The sequence below is a fragment of the Pituophis catenifer genome, unplaced genomic scaffold, assembly GCF_029215685.1.
Source record: "Pituophis catenifer annectens isolate HBS135680 unplaced genomic scaffold, rPitCat1.0.hap2 SCAF_1, whole genome shotgun sequence".
Classification (NCBI taxonomy): domain Eukaryota; kingdom Metazoa; phylum Chordata; class Lepidosauria; order Squamata; family Colubridae; genus Pituophis; species Pituophis catenifer.
This window is the reverse complement of record NW_027256881.1, coordinates 262,855,950-262,877,303: the sequence shown is the minus strand read 5'-3', so window position 1 is coordinate 262,877,303 and position 21,354 is coordinate 262,855,950. Positions and strand designations below refer to the sequence as shown.

Sequence of the window (21,354 nt, the reverse complement as noted above, 5' to 3'; positions counted from 1 at the left end):
CTGTTCTGAAGGAAAGGCAGTCTGGGAAAAAACTCATAGAAGCAGTTTGGTACATTGGTTTAAGACTTCAAGGTAGAAAGCAGAATACTCTTGAGTTCTAGTCCTGCCTTACATATAAAGTCAGTCACTCTTTCTCAGTCCTGGGAATAAGACAACAACAAGCCTGTTTTGAAAAATGTTAGCAAGAAAAATGAATGGGCATGTTCAGAAGATTTCCAGGAATAAAGAAAAATGTGAAGGAACATTAAAAAAAAAAACACAACTTTTTTGGTGTTCCTTCTTGTGTTTCATTAATTAATTAATTAATTAATTAATTTATTATTTGAATTTGTATACCGCCCTACTCCCAAAGGACTCAGGGCAGTGAACAGCCATAGAATAAAACATATAAATACAAAATTTAAAATAGAATAAAACGAATTAAATAATTTGGCTGAACAAATTTAAAACCCCAATAATTTAAAACCAAATTTAAAATTTCCATTTAAAAAGGGGAAAAACTTAGGTCAGGCCAGCTTGATGAAATAAGAAAGTCTTGAGTGCACGACGGAAGGTACGCAGATCCGGGATCCTCCGTATCTCCGGGGGAAGCTCATTCCAGATAGTAGGTGCCCCCACAGAGAAGACTCTCCCCCTGGGGGCCACCAGTTGACATTCTTTGGCCAACGGCACCCGGAGGAGCCCCTCTCTGTGGGAGCGTACTGGTTGGTGGAAGGCTATTGGTGGTAGCAGGCGGTCCCATAAATAACCAAGTCCTAAGCCATGGAGTGCTCTAAAGGTGATAACCAAAACCTTGAAGTGCACTCAGAAGACCACCGGGAGCCAGTGCAGCTCGCGCAGGAGAGGCATTACATGGGAGCGCCACATCGCTCCCGTCACCACCCGCGCGGCCGCACTCTGGGTCAGTTGGAGCCTCTGAGTGCTCCTCAAGGGGAGCCCCATATAGAGAGCATTACAATAGTCCAGACGGGAGGTGACGAGGGCATGAGTGACCGTGCATAAGGAGTCCTGATCTAGAAAGGGACACAACTGGCGGATGAGGTGAACCTGATGAAAAATCCTCCCGGTCACGGTCGTCAAGTACTCTTCTAAAGACAGCCGTGAATCCAGGAGGACACCCAAGTTGCGAGCCCTTTCCGTGGGGGCCAATGATTCACCCCCAATAGTCAGCGATGGCACTAGCTGACTATATCGGGACGTCAGAAACCACAGCCACTCGGTCTTGGATGGGTTGAGCCTGAGCCTGTTCCTCCCCATCCAGATCCGTACGGCCTCCAGGCACCGGGACATCACTTCAAGGGCAACGTTGGGGTGGTCTGGGGTGGAGATGTACAGCTGGGTGTCGTCAGCGTACTGGTGGTACTCCACCCCGAAACCACGGATGATCTTGCCCAGCGGCTTTACATAAATGTTGAACAAAAGGGGTGAGAGGACCGATCCTTGTGGCACCCCACATATAAGGGGCCTCGGGGTCGACCTGTGCCCCCCTGTCAACACAGACTGCAACCGGTCGGAGAGAAAGGAGGAGAACCACCGTAGTACGGTGCCTCCCACCCCCAACTCTTCCAACCGGTGCAGCATGATACCCTGGTCGATGGTATCAAAAGCCGCTGAGAGATCTGACAGGACCAGGACAGAGGAGCACCCCCTGTCCCGAGCCCTCCAGAGCTCATCCACCAACGCGACCAATGCTGTTTCCATGCTGTACCCAGGCCTGAAGCCTGACTGGAACGGATCTAGATACGTTGTTTCATCCAGGTACTGGGGGAGCTGTCACACAACCACACGCTCAACAACCTTCGCCACAAAGCAAAGGTTGGAGACTGGATGATAGTTAGCTCATTAAGCTGTTCAGAAATCTTTATTAGCAATAACATGGTATTGATATTATGAATTAATGTGCAACAGTATGTGTGTAATGATAATCACTAGTATTGGTTAAAAAAAAAATGTTCAGTTCAGTTTCTTGTAACACCCAGAGACTATTAGCAGAGTAAAATAGACAGCATATAATAAATAAATGAACTACATGGACCCAACCACAGATTTGTTATAGATGGTCACATAATCAGTCAGATGTTTAAACAAGCGTCTGGGAAAGGCAGGTGTTTGATGTTATATAATGTTTGAGGTATTATCACAAGTTGTTCCAAATAAAGCTGCTATTTGCAATTGACTGATTGTGATTTTGTCACTGCTGATAGACTTATTAATTTGCCAACCTAACAATATTAAATACTTACTTAAAGCTGATGGCCCCCTTTGTAAATCTAATTATCATATTTATTCGAAATTCATATAAATAATTGCACATTTGCTAGTTGTCTGTAGCAATAAACACAGCATTTTTGTCAGAGATAAACAATTTTACCTTTTATATTGTGCTATGATTCTTGGTTGTATCTGTTGCCTTTGATTCATTAGCTAACTTTGCATTTCATAGTAGAAAAAGATTCCTGATTTATGTATCCATAATGTGAATACTGTAAGTTTAGATCTAAAAGCAAAAAATGTATGAGACTTGTACTTTATTGTTTTTTGTATGACTTGGATTCGGTCCAATTGAATTTGCTATTTTCTTGATTGATTTTTTAAAAGTTGTTTTTCAGAAACAACACTGCTATTGTTCAAACTAATTTCTTGTTTTGTATAGGCAGTTACTTGTTATGTCATGTCGCTTGCCATGATTTACTAAGAGGAAAGGAAGAGACTCATATAACATTTTGAGACATGTATAAAAAGCCTGTTTCTCAATTTCCTTCCCGTGCTCCTCTTTCTCCAGGGTATATGATTATAGCAAGCCAAAAAGTGATATCATGCCTTGTTCATGCAGAAAGTGTACATCAGTCCCCAATTCTCTCTGGAGCAGACGTGATCCCTGTTATTTATTCATTTTATTTATTTGATGTTGCTGGTTTAAATGAATGAAACATGCCCATTAATCGATGCATAATCGTGATCGGAATAAGAAATCTTCCGAAGCAGTTCTTAATTGATGTCTAAGAAACACACAAATTCTGTGTGAGAATTTTCTGTGGGACTGTTTTAACTATCAGTACTCCTAGAAAGATAGACACTGGTTTTTTTAAATTAAACTTTCCTGTACTTCATTCAAACTGTATTCCACATGACTCTTTATGTGAACCTATTCAACTACTTTCAAATATGAGATGAAAGCAAAGATCAGAAAAGGCACCTGCTGAACCTAACTTTGAAATACATCACAGTAGTGAGATGCTGATTCCAAACTGCTTAGTATGAACTTTGATATGGTGAATCATGATTCAAGGAAATTATATTTTTAAAATGATTGAGATAAAACGCTGGAGAATTTCTGTTGTTACCGGTAGTTATCAGTATTTTCCCCTCTTACAAGGTAATCAAACTCCATTTTTCTGAGATATTTATTAATAGCAATAGCATTTATACTGCTTTACAGTGCTTTACAGCCCTCTCTAAGCGGTTTACAGAGTCAGCATATTGCCCCCAACAATTTGGGTCCTCATTTTACCCATCCCAGAAGGATGGAAGGCTGAGACAATCTTGAGCCTGGTGAGATTTGAACTGCCAAATTGCAGGTAGCTGGCAGTCAGCAGAAGTAGCTTGCAGTACTGCATTCTAACCACTGTGCCACCGCGGCTCATAGTATCTCATAGTTTATTATATATAGTTTATCTCTTATCACCTAAATAAAACAGGTCTGTTTAGGAAGAAGATAAAAATAACTAGATCTGGAAAAGAAAAAAAAAAAGAAAGGGGCTTAGTAGAAAGCCAAAGATTAAAGAAACGTTTAACTGTATCAAGAAAGAATAGGATTCAAAGAAATTCAAATGGAAAATACTTTGTGACATTTTTGTTTTGTATTCAGTAATGGAAGACGCACCCTGCATATGATGTTTCATTCTAATGGTTTAATAAATAAATAAATCCTGAAATCTGAGCAGTCATTTCTGCTCAGGGGTTCATTTCTCTCTCACCCCACCCACATTTTGTGCTACTCCTAATAATCTATAAATCTTGAGAGTGAGAGCACTTAGAAATAAAAAAATAGGGTTTTTTTTTCCTTAGAAATGTTGGTGAGCTGTATCTGGTTCGCCTTCCAAAATAATCTTTATTCTTTCAGAAGTATTCATCTCAAAGGAGATATAAACTAGAAATTTCCAAATTCTCTTCCAAGTTGGATTGAATTTACGCATTTAGAAAAGGACCCACTTGTAATGTTTCTCCACTTCTTTGGGCAGTTGACTTAAGTTGCCCTAGCTAAAACTGGTGATGAAAGCCTCCTTGGATACAATCCTTTGGCTGGGAAATGGTATGAACATTTGATAAATAAATCAGTACAGTTAGTAGGGATTTATTTTTTTAAAATCATCCAAGATTCTCCTTCTTTTTTTTAAAAAAAAACATTTTATAAATTAGAGATGAATGAAAGAAAGCTTTACTTTTGAAGACCTGATATTTTTGCACAGAGGTATACTTGCTTTTGCAGGTGACTTGTAGCTGCGTAGTCTTTCAATCCTTTATGGATATGTATGCATCAGGGGTGAAATCCAGCAGGTTCTGGAGAACCAGTAGCGGAAATATCAAGCAGTTCAGAGAACCAGTAGCAGAAATTTTGACTAGTTCAGAGAACCAGGAAATACAACCTCTGGCTTGCCCCAGAGTGGGGTGGGAATGGAGATTTTGCAATATCCTTCCCCTGGAGTATGGTGGAAATGGAGATTTTGCAGTATCCTTCCCCTGCCAGGCCCACTAAGCCACACCCACAGAACCGGTAGTAAAAAAATTTGGATTTCACTACTGGTATGCATGCACAAATGTATGGAGAGCCAGTTTGATCTAATGGTTAAGGCATCAGGCTAGAAACTAGGAGACTATGAGTTCAAGTCCCACCTTAGTCATGAAAGCCAGCTGGGTGACCATGAGCCAGTCACACACTCTCAGTCCAATCCATCTCACAGGGCTGTTGTCAAGAAAATAGAAGAAGGGAGGAGTATTATATATGTTAGCCACCCTGAGTTGATTATAAAAATAATAATAAAAACAGGATACTAGATAGATAGATAGATAGATAGATAGATAGATAGATAGATAGATAGATAGATAGATAGGCAGGCTGGCAGGCCGGAAGGAAAGACGGAAAGACAGACAGAGACAGACAGACAGACAGATATCCTGTAGGTAACTAGATAAGTTAAAATGCAGAAAGAAAGCTGAATAGCACCCATTGGAATGGAAGTATGACATTGAGATGGGCAGCTATACAAATTGAATTAATAGAAATTAATAAATAAGTGGAAAATAGTCTCAGGATGGTTATGAATGGAGCATGTGTTGGGGAAGAGGAGAGGTAAAATATTTGGCTGTTCCATTAATATATGAACATAATTAAGTCATACGGGGTCTGTGTACCAGGATCTTTTTTACCCTATTAGAACTGAAATGGAACCTATGAAACTCTTTGTTAGGAAAGCTACTCACCAGATATTTCTTCCTGTCAAAAGACCAAATTCTACACCAGAATCCAGTTGTTCACGCTGAAAGGAAATAGAAGGACAAAAGCTCCCAGATATTCTGTTACAACAATCAGTATTTTTCTGGCATTTAGAGCACATTTCTGGTCCAAACACTTTGCCAAAGTCTCCTTTCTTTATTTCATTCTTCTTCTGGTCTTCTAGTTTAAAGAGGAGGATATAAAACTGATGAACATAAGGCATCCAATGTACTCAGATTTCTTATGTTAAGGATTTCAGCAAGGTTTTGTCTAAATGCCTCCATGTTGCCTTTGGCAACACACAGCAGCCAAGATGGTTAATACTAAACGCAGATCATTTATCTTCATATCACCATCAAGCTACATGACTTCCATATCTTCATATTTAAACAATGTTTTTTTGGAAATTTCCTTTGGAACCTTTTGATTTGGTACTGTATATAAAAATGCTTCCATGAAAAGTTACCACTACAGAAATCTCATTACTTAGATGGGTTTCAGAATAGAATCACTTTACAATTTATTCATTAAATGATACAAGGGTGAAATAAAATAAAGTTCTTCCTCGTATCTATTGTGCTCCTGAGGCAAACGTCTGAATCCTATAAAGATGATAATTATAGTAATAGAAGTAGAATTGATTTTTTTTTAAAAAAAGTTGCAAGCAAATAAGGCATTCAAAAGTAAAAGTGTTATTTTTCATCACTGTTGTAAATGCAAACAGCAGCTGTATGAGGACTATCTGAATATTTTGCCATAGTCACATTGAATTTAATTTTTATCTTACTTCAAACCAGCTTAGTTATAAACTTCAGCATGGAAGCAACATGTAGACTAAATGAATTGAATCTCATTGAGCCACTACTGAAAGGATCTTGCTAGCACTCAGCACTCATATTAATACATCATCAGAACTGACCATGTATCACGTACCATTTCTATACAAATGAAAGGGGTACCTCAGACACCACAGGAAAAAATTTTTTAAAGCTAGGAGCAGGAAACAAGATGTATCCTCTGGAATACATGCATCATAATACAGATGCACGTATTCCAATTCTTTGTGCCCAGCTACCAAGTTTTTTTTTTTTTTTTGCTACAACAATAGTTTCTCACCTCTTTGCAAAGAGAGCCTCATGTAGCATTTGACTCCTCAAAACCAGCCCTCTTCCTATAGAGGAGTTAGAACCAGTCAAATGGTCAGTGCTGGCAAGAAGCTTTGCAAGTCAATGAAGCTACCTGTTTATGGTTGATAGTTCCAACTCAGAAGAATATCCAGGTTGCCCATCAGACTGTTTCAGGAAAAGTATCCCCAGCCAAATCAACTGTCCACCAGTACATTAACATACCTAAAGAACATGAGAGAAAGGACCACAGATTATACAAACATACTGGCTTTTCACTGGGTCTTGTGCACCCAACCTATTTTGCTTAGATTAACTGGGTAATTAGTTTTTCAGAAAGTTGCAATAACATGTAGCCTTGATCTTGTGTCTCTTGGGAACTGTGATAAAGTGCACTTAGATTAATCTTAAGAAAAATGTATGAATGTTTTCCCCAGCCCTTTCTCTTTTGTTTACAATTTAAAAAGATTTCAGAAGCAGACATTCTAAAAAGCTACAGGGTCTTCTAACGAACAAGCCATCCTTTTTAATCTCCTAGAAGAAAGGAAAAAAGTGATCCTGCATTTTTCTCATTAATGTTTCATGTTTGCAGGGACTGTTATGCAGGGAGCTTTGGCAATTTACCACAAATATTGAAGAGAAGTACATAACATAACCCTTCACAAGAGTGTAGCACAAAGGCCCCATAGTTTCTGGGTTTTTTTCCCCTTTTTCTTTTGCATTATTCTCACATTGCTAAGCAACCAAGGTCACACTGCTTTGTATCCTGTACTATATGTTCTGTCATTTTTAAAGCTGCCTGTCCTCCCCGCCCTCACCATGGTCTCTTCAAAAACATTGTCATTATTTGGGAGCAGAATTAATGGATTCTAAGGATGTGATGACTTTCTCAAATCATTCTGGTTTTCTGGCATGGTGCTTCATCCAAGCCAGGGCAGCCACACAGCTGAGGCTCAGCTAGCTGGAGAGTTCTCCCTTACGAGGTTTAATTAAAATTTCTAGCTAGTCCAATCTGTCATTCCTGTTTTGAAAGCTGCAGTTCCTGCAGCCCAGAGTGGTTCCAGTGCACATTTGCAATTTTGATTTACATCTTCAAAGCGGCCTTCGCCATGTATAACCCTGAGTGACAGCCAAATATGTCTGTATAGTGTTTGGGCCAATTCTAATTGGAAGCAACTACTAGTTCAACACAATTACTCCCTTGCCTTGTTCTTCTTGCAAATGTGTTTTGGGAAAATGTCTTTTAAAAATGTACAGTGGGCTCCCAATACTAAGTTGGGAGCATCGACCGTGATCTGGGGAAATGAGGATGGGGGAAAAAAAACTAAAATGGGTGTTTTAAGACTGGGGGGGTGTTATATCCTTATCTTAAAACTCAAACCATTGTTCATAAGCAGGCTGGATTTATAGACTATGCATCAAGAACAAAACCCTAGCCTTTTCTGATGTTGATTCATATATAGCTGTGGGAGGGAGGGATCGTTGCTTAGTTTTAAAAAGAAAAGGAGACGGGCTTCTCTTTAGTGGCCCTTGCATTATGAAATGCTTTATCTCTGGAGAAATGTCTGGTAATGACCTACACCCCCCCCTGCCGCCCCACCCTGATTTTAGGAATAGCTTTCAAAGGTATCTCTGAGATTTAAAGGCCCTGTGAGCTCCAGCCTTTTCTTCAGGTGGGTGACACTCGCCAGTCACACAAAAGGGGCAGAGCTTATGGTCCAGCAGCACGAGCCTCTGGTCCCTTATTTGGGGCAACCTTTTTCTCTGGATTTTTGGGAGAGGGGGATTATAAGCTTGAGTTTATAAGCAAGAGCCTTGGTAGTACAGTGGTCTAAGGCACCCTGTTATTAAGCTGGTTATTAAGACCAGATGCCTGCAATTACTGCAGGTTCGAATCTCGCCAAGGCTCAAGGTTGACTCAGCCTTCCATCCTTTCTAAGGTAGGTAAATTAAGGACCCAGTTGTGGGGACAATAAGCTGACTTTGTATAAATATACAAAAGAATGAAGGCTATTGCTTAGCACATTGTAAGCCGCCCTGAGACTCCGGAGAAGGGCGGCATATAAATAAAAAAAAAATAAAAAAATAAAATAAAATAAATATAATAGCTAGGGAAAATAAAGGGCAGCCATTTAGTTTTATTTTGATTCTGTTATTCCTGTTTTGTTTCTTGGGTGGTGAGAAAGCTTCCCCCCACCCCTGCTGCTGGTACAGTGACTTGGGATTTTGTTATATCCATCCATTTCTACACCTAGCTTGTTTGGGGTGATTTAAAAATTCTGTTAAATAAATTTCAGGTTCTAAAGAACACTGTCCCAAAATTCTCTCATGAATTTAGTGTACCGTATTTTTTGGACTATAACACCAGTGGTGAGTTGCCCCTGGTTTGGACCAGTTCGCAAGAACCAATAGTAAAACCAGTGGGAGGCTCCACCCACTGCCCTGGATGTCATCATCGCGATCTGCACATGTGCAGAAGCAAGGTATGAGCAAAAGCGAAGTGAGCGTGCGTGCGATCACATTGCAAACCAGTAGTAAAGGTAAGTAGAATCCACTCCTGTAAAAGACGCACCAGAGTATAAGACGCACCAAGATTTTGAAGAGGAAAAAATATATATATATATATATATTTGGCCTCCTTGCATCCGGTTTCTGCTGTCCCCGTCTTCCAGGAGTACTCTGCAGGCCTCCCAAACCCTCTGCGCATACCATTTTTGTGAAAAACGGGATGCGTGGGGCGGGGTTTCGGGAGGCCAAAAATGGCTGTAATTGGTCTATATGATACACCGACATTTCCACCTTCTTTTTTTGGGGGGGGAATTGTGTTTTATACTCCGAAAAGTATGATAATTGATATGGAATAAATATTCATAGAACAGCAAATGACTACAGCGTAAGGCGAAAGAGGAGTATGTATGTATGTATGTATGTATGTATGTATGTATGTATGTATGTATTTATTTATTTATTTATTTATTTATTTATTTATTTATTTATTTATTGGTTCGATTTATATGCTGCCTGTGTGAGGAAGGGGGACAGAACACCGCCCTTCTCCAGAGACTCAGGGTGGCTTACAATGCGTTAAGCAATAGCCTTCATACTTTTGTATATACCTGCTTAGTAGGGCTTTGCCCCCCCCCCCAGTGGTGTTCTTTTTTATACAAAATCAGCTTATTGCCCCCACAAACCGGGTCCTCATTTTACCTACCTCAAAAGGATGGAAGGCTGAGTCAATCTTGAGCCTGGTGAGATTTGAACTTGCAGTAATTGCAAGCAGCTGGTGTTACTTAACAGCATTTTAGTCTGCTGCGCCACCAAGGCTCTTGGTGTATCATCCCAATAAAAAGCAAATACTTGAGTGGTGCATATCTAGTACACAGAATCACAGAGCTGGAAGGGATCTTGGAGGACTTCTTGTCCAATCCCCTGCTGGAGCAGACCATAGGAATGTGGCCATGCCAAGCTTGGGAAAAAAATAATATCCAAGCAACTTGCTTTGCATCCTACTTATCTTACCATGCTGAACAGTGGTTGCCATTTTTTTTAAAAAAAAAACCCACCACCCCTTACAACTTCGGTTTAGGATCAAATAGACACATCATAGGAATGAATGTTTTGAAGCTATGAAATGTACCCTCAAGATTTATGGGATTACCAAACCAGGTTCAGATTTTTTTTCTGTAATAATTAAATGCATGCATGCATGCATGCATGTATGTATGTATGTATGTATGTATGTATGTATGTGTATATGTATGTATATATGATTCACTTTCAATGAAATCTTTACTCTCCTACACACAGGTTAGAATGTGATGTATCAAATTTGCACACATTATACAGAGCATGTCTGCCATCTAGTGATAGATGTCATATTTGCAACTTCTTTGACTTAACTATTATTTGAGGATTTCCAAGTTATTAAATTGGTTGCAGAACTAATAGGTTTCTCGGAAATTATTCATTTATGTAGTATTTTCACTTTATAGTGATATCAGGCTTTATTCATATGTAGAAGCATTGACTTATATCTCTCACATATCTTTTTCATGAAATGAAAAGCATTTCATTTGAGGGCAGCTCTCTTTTGTTATATGAATGTCCTTTCTTTCTTCCCAAGGTATCCTAATGGAAGACATACCAGATCAGTAAAACAAATCAGTCTATTTCTTGTTTCAGTAAATCAATTTTTTATTTAGTTTTAATTCAAGCCAATCTAATTCACATGCCCAAAATAAACGTGATCTATTAAGACATCATCCTTTGTCTTCATTTTTTCTGAGCAATATATATATCTTTCTGTCTCTCTCTTTCTCTCATATAAAATTTAAATGAAATATGGAAACATGTTATTGGTACATTTTAAAAATGTACAAAGAGGAGTATATAAATACATATGCAAATTATTTCACACTATATACTTGTGTATACAAATGTACAAAATATTCATTTTGGTATTTTGTTTCATGTTTCCCAATCAGCATAGCAATGTTCCAAAATGTGATAATATGGGCTTGTGCTTCAGAAAATTAAAAAACTGTGAGAAGATTGTTTCAGTCATCCTTAGTGACTTGCAATAACAACAGTTCTTGAACCAGTCTTAGCAAAGTCAAATAAAACTTGGACAGAAATAAAATCAGTTGACCAGATGTGAATTCATTAATCCCCATGTGAGCAAAGAGACTTCAATTCATCTGAATTTAATTGTATTTTCAAAGCAAAACAAAGTTTTCACAGGCAGTGGATTTTTTTTATTTGTCCAATGATTTCATATTTATTGACCTAAAGTACAAATGAAACTGGCTTTATATCAATAACTAACATATTTGCATTAAAGGTGCTGTGTACTGATCATGCCAACTAATCTTAATTCTACCAGGTTCATACAAGGCTTTTTCCATTGCCTTTTCTTCTTCAAAACTCTTACTAGCTGCCCACATTTGCATTCCATCTGCATTCTTTCAGCAGCCGTACATTTATGACCCTGTCTCATATTTTACTACATGTTTCATAAGTATGTCATTCCCATTACTCTCAACCTACTTGTGGCACCACTTGTCCTTGATGGGCTTTCAAAGGACGTGCATGTTTTAGGTTTCTTCCTTGAAGCAATGGCATCTGACAGTATCCAGAAAGTGCATCTTTTCCACTGCAATGCTTGTTCTCCGGAACGATCTTCCTCTAAGTGTCCTGGAAAAACATTTGACCCTGACCCTAATAGCCTTCAGAAATGCACTGAAACCCTGGTTCTTTCCATAGGTAGTGAGACCAGAATGATTGGATTTGTTGCTTGGAGGAATGTAAAGTAAACTTGGATATACCCCTATCCCTAACCCTAGTATAAACATACAACTTGGATTTCCTGCATGAGGTTATCATTCTTTTCCATTTGTTGCCTTGTTATCATCTTATTCTAGAGTAATTTACACAATTGCTCATAAAGATACATAGAAAAATGTAGAAAGAGCAACATGCTTTCTAAAATCTATCCAGATGTGCTAACCTGGGTAAGAGCCTTGGTGGTGCAGCAGACTAAAATGCTGTTAAGTAGCACCAGCTGCCTGCAATTACTGCAAGTTCAAATCTCACCAGGCTCAAGGTTGACTCAGCCTTCCATCCTTTCGAGGTAGGTAAAATGAGGACCCGGATTGTGGGGGCAATAAGATGACTTTGTATTTTTTTTTAAAAAAGAACACCGCTGGGGGTGGGGGAAGCCCTACTAAGCAGGTATATACAAAGGTATGAAGGCTATTGCTTAACGCCCTTGTAAGCCGCCCTGAGTCTCCGGAGAAGGGCGGCATATAAATCGAACCAATAAATAAATAAGTAAATATAGTATAATAATCTATTTTGCAGCGTGCAGACTTAGCTTGCAAATCTTGGGCAAGCCTTGTGGCAAAATATTTATGGGGCTATTTTGGAATATAGAAATATCTAATACTTTTGACACAAATAGTATGGATGTAAGGCAAAGATAATTATGATGCTGTTTGATATAAAAACTCAGTTTGATTAATGGAAGTTTTAGGAGCCTCTATAAAGAATTGTGACATGTGGGAAACTCCAAATATGAACTTCATAGAAGATTCAACTTATGACATTTATGAAATTTATCTATCATGGAAGGAAAATAAAAGAGAAAGGTTTTTTTCCATTGATCCTGCAGATAATTTAAAGAGTAAAACCATGATGATTTTTGGAGTCATCAGTAAATCTACTATCCCAAAACGGCTACTATTTAGGCAACAGGGTTGAGGAAAAGGTAATGAGCTGAAGATTTGTAAATTAGCAATTTCAGGACCATGGACAGTGTTATAAGTGCTGTGGTCTAAAGATTTTCTGCTTGAATTCAGGATGTTGTGTAATAGATTAAGAGGCAGATTTCTCAACAGTGACTAGTAACAACTTATTTGGGTTAAGGGAACTGGTGGGAACTCCACTTCCATAAGAACTGTCCCAGTTTATATTAAAATGCTAACTGTCTATGGAGATTCAGAGCTGAAGAAGCTTCTTGGATGAGAAGTGAAACGTCTTCAAAGAAAAACAAGAAACTCCAGTTGCCTCTTGAAAAAGCACTTTGGGTTAAAATGCTAACGTTTTTTCTTTTGCATTTGTTGACTTTGTCAAATAATCAAAGAGTGGTTCTTTCCCCTCCCCCCCTCTTCTAGATTGTTGATGATGATTCTGTATTTGTTTGGAGCCATGGTATTACATTAACTTGTTTCTTCTGATGACATTCAAGTCAGCTTTCTGACCTTGGGTTTGCATGTGAATAAAAGAGAGCAGGGGATTTCCTAATGCAACACAAACATTCTATTTTTAACCAAAAGCCTATTAAGAAAGGAGCACTCATCACCGAAAACATTTCAGCTTTCCTCAGATAAAGTTCCCTTGCAGATTTAAACATAAGGTTCTGACATTTCACAAATGGATGCAAGAATGTCAACATTACCAAGATATCCTTCTATAATTACAACGACTGCCATGACTGGGGGGAAAATGCTTTCAAAGTATCACATTTTAAAATTCCAAATATTTTTCCCCTAGGTAGAAGGATGACCTCTAAAGGTTTCCATTGATTAATCCCCTCCAGAGTTTATGAATCTTTCATATTTTCTTAATTTGGCATGAGAATAGTGGCAGTTGTTTTAGCTTGAGAATTTTCCTTAAGGTCAAGTCTGTTGTGCTTGAAATTTATATTACGTTGCTGTTGTTATAATCAATTCATCCCGTATTATTATTTTATTTCTCTAGTTAAGGATTGGAGCCAGATACCAACCAATAAATCAAATGTTAGGCATATCTGAATTGCACGTGTCCTATAAAACTCTTCAGTTGAATTCTAATTGTGTAGTTGTCTTTAACAGCATGATTTTTAACTGAATTAGCTTCTGCAAGTTTGTAATTCCCATTGTTTTATTTAATTGAATGATATCAACAATAAAACAATATATAAGAGATCCTTGGAAAAATAAACCCATTGATTGCAATTATTAGAAGATTAAATAAATTTGGGTTCACACATGCTTCCAGTCTTTCACCTTTCTTAAATTATTTACAAAGTTTTAAAAAATAATATTAAATATGATAATTGCAATTGTAAAAAGTAATAAAAACTGAAAGAAAGAACAGAATAGCAATAGTAAAGAAAAAAGTGCAGAAGAAAAGAAAAAAAAAGAGGAAAATTAAGAATATAATGAAGAAAAAGAAATATGTAAAGAAGTGTCTTCCAAAATTTGTGGTAACAAGTATAAACATTTTAGTAACTTTTTATCACCTCTTAATTTACAACCAAATGATTTAATTATTCTATGTCCCATCTCTTATCTATAAAGAAATCCATAAATATTGTCATTTCAGTTCTGATGTTAACAATAATCTATTAAGAATTACCAGAAAATAACAACTTATCTATTTAAACCTTTATCAAATAAACTAACTTTATATTCCTTCCTTTGACTTCTATCTTATTTTTAGTCCATGTAATGTCATAAAGCTCAATTTTTCTTTATTTCTTTTTTATTCATTTTCATAAGATTCATCCAAGCTTTAACAAATCTTTGTAAATCCAATAAAAAACAATTACCCAGGTCATTCTGTTGGTTTATTAATTGTAATTCCTTTTTAATTTTTAAAGCATCAACCAATTTATTTTGTATGTCCAATTAACCATCTTTCCCCATGTCATTCTTGTACCCCATTCTTATTTCTAGATCCACTTTTGATGCCAACTCTGTCTTGTCAAATAAAGCTTCTGCCATTTTTCTTAATGTTGTTTGGACACAATACATCCACAATCACTATTGACATTGTTGATATTAATTTCTGATTCCACTTTTCAAAAGTACCCTGCATTATTTCCAATTGTTACAATATAACATTTCCAAAATGTTATAATATTTTGTGTCAATCTGTAGTTCTTAATTAGGTTTATGTATTCTTCTCCTTTAATTAAAAACTTTAGTTTCCTCTAGTGTCCAATTATTGAAATTGTTATCCCTTATAGGTTTAAAATAGATCAAGTTTCTCAGACAAAGGGTTCTTTATAATTAATTCTTTATAACTTACCCATTTAAACTTTTCAAAATCAAAATTTTAATTATCTTTCTGCTGTTTAATTCATTTTTGTAATTAAAGTTTTCTTTCATTAAGGATTGAAGGCAGACTAATCCAGCCCAGTGTTTTTAGACTTGTTGATTCAAAGATCTCTAAGAGCTGAAAAGCAGTTAATAGGCAATTTCCTAATATAATTAAAAGAGGAAGTGTGCAAACCTAGTTTTCTTTTAAAGGTGCTAAGCACAAGATGAGCTATTCCCTTGCAAAATGAACAAGATAGCTATTCCCTTGTCTTCCATTGCTCAAAACCTGCTAGAGATTGCTGTCTTGAAGTCTGCTCAAGAGAAGCAATTGTCTCTGGACCACTTTTGCAAAATCTTCATCCTCTCTTTGTCCAAAGATGTTTGAAGAGCAGAGATGGCCTTCAGTCCAACTTTTCTTTCTCCTGGGTTTTATTCAGTATTTTATCCAGAATATTTACTAAACAGGCAGCCTATTAAATTTTATCAGTGCTCTAATTATTTTTTCTTTTATATTTAATATATAAAATATTATATTTAAATTTTACTTTTTTTCTGGAATATATTTTGGCTTGGCACATTTTATTTTCTGACATCAGCTTAATTGCTTCTTCTGGGATCAATACGGATTTGGTAACTGAGAGACAGTGATAATTAATTGTATATATACTTCTTAAACTTCCCAAACAAACTGATGTCATGAAAAACCTAAGACTTTTTTATCTTCAGATTACCAGAGTTGGAAGGAACCTTATAGGTCATCTAGTCCAACTCCCCACTCAAGCAGGAAACCCTACACCATTTCTGACAAATGGCAGTCCAATCTTTTCTTGAAAGTCTCAAGTGATGAAGCTCCCACCACTTCCAAAGGCAAGCTGTTCCATTGGTTGATTGTTCTCACTGTCAGAAAGTTCCTCCTCATTTCTAGGTGGAACCCCTCCTTGGTCGGTTCCCATCCATTATTCCTTGTCTGGCCTTCAGATGCTTTGGAAAATAGCTTGACTCCCTCCTCTCAGTGGCAGCCCCTCAAATATTGGAACACTGCTATCATGTCTCCCTGGTCCTTCTCTTCACTAGACTAGCCATGCCCAGTTCATGTAAGCGTTCTTCATATGTTTTAGTCTCCAGTCCCCTAATCATCCCTCTCCTCTGCACTGCCATCAGGAATAGGCAGCCCTCAGTGAACAGGTTTTCTATTACTTCTGTAGTATTTACTCAGAAGTAGAATGTAGCCCCTTCTACTGTGGAACTAGTAGGTATGATAATAAGTATGACAATCCATTTTGAACCATTTATATTGCTAGTGCTGTGTTATTATGGAACAGGTTTTTATTCTGAGGTAATTATTTTGCTTTCAAGTGCTTATTAATATAAAGCAAGGCTTTGGATGGTTTACTTTCCTTCTCCTAAAAGCAAGACCACTTATATTTTCTTTGGATGAACTACTGTTCATCTCCAGATGGCTCCTGATCTCCGCTCCTTCCGTCAAGGCTTGAAGACTTGGCTTTTCAAACAAATAGGCTGAAACTGATTCTGGGCTTTATTATTTACTACTTATAAATTATTTGGATTAAATTATGATTTTATTGTACTTATTTCTTAACTTGTGTTCGCTGCCCTGAGTCCTTCGGGAGAATGGCGGCATATAAATACATATAATAAATAATAAATAAATAAATACTGTGTTTATGGTTTAAGGCAGAGGTGGGTTGCAGCAGCTTCTGACCAGTTCTGGAGACCCAATAGTGGAAATTTTGAGTAGTTCGGAGAACTGGTAGTAAAAATTCTGACTGGCCCCACCCCCATCTATTCTCTGCCTCCCAAGTTCCAGCTGATTGGGAGGAGATGGTGATTTTGTAGTATCCTTCCCCTGGAGTGGGGAGGGAATGGAGATTTATTCCCCTGCCACGCCTACCAAGCCATGTCCACCAAGCCATGTCACGACTACCAAGCCACGCCCACAGAACCACTAGTAAAAAAAATTTGAAACCCACCACTGGTTTAAGGAGTTTTGAATAATTGTTTATTTATTTTTATTCAGTGATACTCATAATACTCAAAAAAAAGTCTGAGAACCTACCAATTTTTAAAAAATAATCTATTTTAATGATGATTAAAGATTAAGATTGTCAAAGGGGTATCCATTGTGCTAGATATCCATTGTTCTTATCTATCTGTGCTGGAGACTGTTCAGAATAGATCTTCAACTTTCTTACAGAGAAAATAAACCGGATAGGATATTGAATATGGCTCTCTGTTTTAGCTGTCATTTAATGCTTGAAGCTGCAACATGACTTATAAAAAATACATTTCTTTGATGCAGCATCTTGTTTAGTATATTCAGTGCTAAAATATGTAAGACCATCACAAGTTGCAAAATTAAGACCTGAGTATGAACAATAATAACAGAGTTAAGGTGGTGTTACTACATTAGTGACTTGATAATCTAAAGATTATTCTGAGCGGCTCTTTTGTCCGGATCAAATAGGTATATGCATATCTAAAGAGAAAGATTTGGCTTCAGTGATTCCTATAGGTTAAACTACTCCAATGTTTTGTTTATGGAATGGTCCCTGAACATACTCCGGAAACTGCAACTGGCCCAAAGTGCTTAAACACAGGTCCCTGTATCTGCTTCTCTGCTTGCTGATTGCTCTCTAAGTCAAATGAGGATGGCGTCCAATAAAGTTGATCTGGTTTTCCAAGCTATTTAGAGGACATGAATTCCCTCTTAAACTCTGGCTCATCAGTCAGCTATTTTTTTTTTTTACAGGTACTTTCCACAGGTACATTTGATATCAACAATCCATTCCTTTTTTTCCCCCACTGTGAAGCATATCATAGAACAAATTTCTATAAGAATCAAAGCAGGCACTGTCATCCCATCGCCTCCAGAACAGAGGTCCCCAACCCCCAGTCTGTGGATGGGTCCGCGGAATGCCAGAAACCGGGTCACACAAAAAAGTGAAGCCCCATCCACGGAATGCAAGCAGTGCACAAAAAAACTCTCTTCAAGGAACTGGTCCCTGGTTCTCAAAAGGTTGGGGGCCACTGGTTTAGAAGGGGTTCATAAGTTATAGTTATTTCCCTAGAACTTAATAACAAGAAAGGGCACATGAATCTAGATTTGGCTATCTTTGGGGAGGCAATATCCCCAAGGGGAGGCATAAAAATCTATATTTCCTGCCACATATTAGCCAAGATTTGGATACTAACGATGAGTTTAACAAGATTATGTACAATATTTACAGTAACAGAGTTGGAAGGGACCTTGGAGGTCATCTAGTCCAACCCCCTGCTCACACAGGAGATCTATACTAAGGATTTGAACTGCCGAACTGCCGACCTTTCTGATTGACAAGCTCAGCATCTTAGCCACCTAGCCAGGCCCTTCCAGTTCTCAACAGTTGATAAATGTGAATTCAGCCCTTCAGCTGTTTTAAATTTCCTTCTTTTTTTTTTCATTTCTGTTGTTAATTTAGATGCTGCACAACAAACATGTAATGGTTCGTGTAGGAGGAGGATGGGAGACATTTGCAGGATACTTGCTGAAGCACGACCCCTGCCGAATGCTGCAAATATCTCGGGTGGATGGCAAAACCTCCCCCATCCAGAACAAGTCTCCAAACATCAAGGACCTGACTCCAGACAGCTACCTGGTGGTTTCTGCTCATTACAAAACCAAAAAAGAGATTAAGTGAAATAGCCTTCTCATTTCTTTGGGGGACTTGGTATATGTAGACCCACACTATTCTTCATGTGTAGTCAAATTAGTTGATGCTTTGAAAGGACTTCTGGACTTAACATGCAGACTGGAAATGGCAACCCATTTCATGGATTGTTGAATGGTAGAACTATTTATTTCTAGTACTGTACCTTTTCATAGCAAGTTACTCTTGGTAGGTTAATTACGAAAACCAGATTTTTTTAAGACAGACATATTTTTAGCCTAATTATTACTCTATGAATGTACTCGTAGGATGATTAAAACAATATGGATCGTGTTAAAAAAAATGAAATGGGACAAATTTGATTGAAAAAGCAGTAGGTATGATTCCCAATAATTTGCCGCAGCAAAGGATTATATTCAATTTAGTGGGAAAAAAAGCACGGGTGGGGAAGAATAATGTAATGGGAAAAACATCTGCCTTAGGCTCTGGAGAGCTAATATCATAATAGACAATGCCAGACAAATATATATTTTGTTCAAAGAAAAACAGCTCCTTGTTTGTGATTATATCACGTACAGCTCCAATGATTGTTGTTTGTAAATGATTGTTCATGGGTTAACATTTAAACATGTGAACAGCCCATTTAATTTCCTCAACAAATCAAGGCTGATCACTACAGATTATCTGTACGTATCAAATTGGTGAGTTTATTCCGTGCTTCCAGGCTGATTCCTATATGGAAACAAGCTAATCTATACACATATTCTTTTAAATGAATGGGACGTTGGGAAAATATATACTTGCATCAGGCAGACTCATATTCATAAGTAATTGCTCGGCCAATATGATAGCCCATCTACAAAATGAAATTAAAAAGAAATAATAGAAATCCTCTGTAAATGGGTGGCAAATGCTTGTTTTGTTTATTCATATTAGAAAGTAGCTTATGCTGGTATATACTGTGAGTTTGTCAGTTACGTCTGCCTCTGGCATGCCTCAGATAATATCTATATTGCTTGAGGCTCTAAAGCAGAACAACAAGCTTCATGCCTGACCCATTTGGTCAATTGCCATCTAGGGAGCTGGTTCACTGAAACAACAATTTTCCCTTCATTCAAAACCCAACACTAATGACACGGTAAAAACACAACAAAGATTCCCAGAAAGTCAGGATTCATGCAACAGGTAGGTCACAAGTTAACACCACTTAATTTTGGTTAATGGACAATTGCAAGAAATGGATAAGAGCACCTTAGTAATATTGATCTTTTAGAACCAGTAAATATTTTGAAACTATGTACATCTGTGAAAAATTATTGGGAATGCTTTTAAATTACCAATTTCATTCAGGATTGTTTTTCATATTAAACCTGAGATATATATAGACTGTTGACCCTGCAGGATAGTCTATGCTTCTGAATTCCATTATATTTGGACATACTGAAAAAAAAATGAAAATAATGTGTGCATTCTCTGTAGATAAATAACGGGAAGGGGATTGCCATACACATCTCCGTGATATATGCAAATGCTGGGGTTTGGGTTATATGTTTTGCTAATTTTCCTTGACTATACTTGATAACTTTGTGCCTTGCTAGGAAAAAAAAATCATTGTTCAATAATTATTTGAATGGTGACTGTATAAATGATGTGATCAGCTGAAATCACATGGTGTATTAGAAATAAAGATACTTTAAAAACACTTCTAAGAACTCATTGCCCCCCCCCTAATTTTCTACATAAATGAGTGTAATGAACCTACTTGAATTTTGCAATCATTTATAAACTAAGTCTCCGAAAGCGATTGCTCTATCCATAAAAATAGCCACGATACAACACAATATTTTAATCACAATTGCTCCAATTCAGTTAAGACCTTGATGAATGGATAACTCAGCACTGGCAGGAATTGCATTTAATTTTTCATTAGGTTTTTCATTTGAAAATTTGTTTTTGTTTATTCAAGATGTTGGGTGGATTACAGGATACAAAAGGATACAAAAATATTGGTTGTGGAAACTGGTCTCCCTTACCAGTTTCAAAATAACACTGAACAGCCCAGCAACAAAGCAGAAGAGACCATTTGGAGCCATTTGAAATCAGATTGCTAATCTCAATTATGTTTATCTTAAGCTGCTTCCGCTGTGCGTGATTCCATGTCCATGAGGAATTGTTGGTATATCACAGAAAATACCACTTTTAAATTGGAGCAATGGGTGGAAGCTGGTCAGATGGAAATTCAACCTCGAAATAAAGTGAAATTTCCCAACGGTGAGAACAATTAATCAATGCAACAGCTTGCTTCCTGAAGCTGTGGGTGCTCCATTGCTGGAGGTTTTCAAGCGAAGATTGGACAACATCATGAGAATGGTTAAGTGGGATATTTGTCCTGGGGCCACAAGGCTACTCAGAAGGACTCAATAATAGGCAATGTTCAGGGAACAAAATGCAGAGAATCACATTTGAATGTACTGTGTATGTAAAGC

General features: G+C 37.5%; 1 protein-coding gene across 1 annotated transcript in view; it reads left to right on the top strand.

Annotated features, from left to right (window-relative positions):
• Window positions 1-18,898, top strand: part of GAS2 (growth arrest specific 2) — a 101,368-nt gene extending 82,470 nt beyond the window's left edge. The window contains exon 7 of the mRNA XM_070957547.1: window positions 18,680-18,898. Within this exon, the coding sequence (XP_070813648.1) occupies window positions 18,680-18,898 (219 nt within the window). The remainder of the gene's footprint in view (window positions 1-18,679) is intronic.
• Window positions 18,899-21,354: the final 2,456 nt, after the last annotated feature.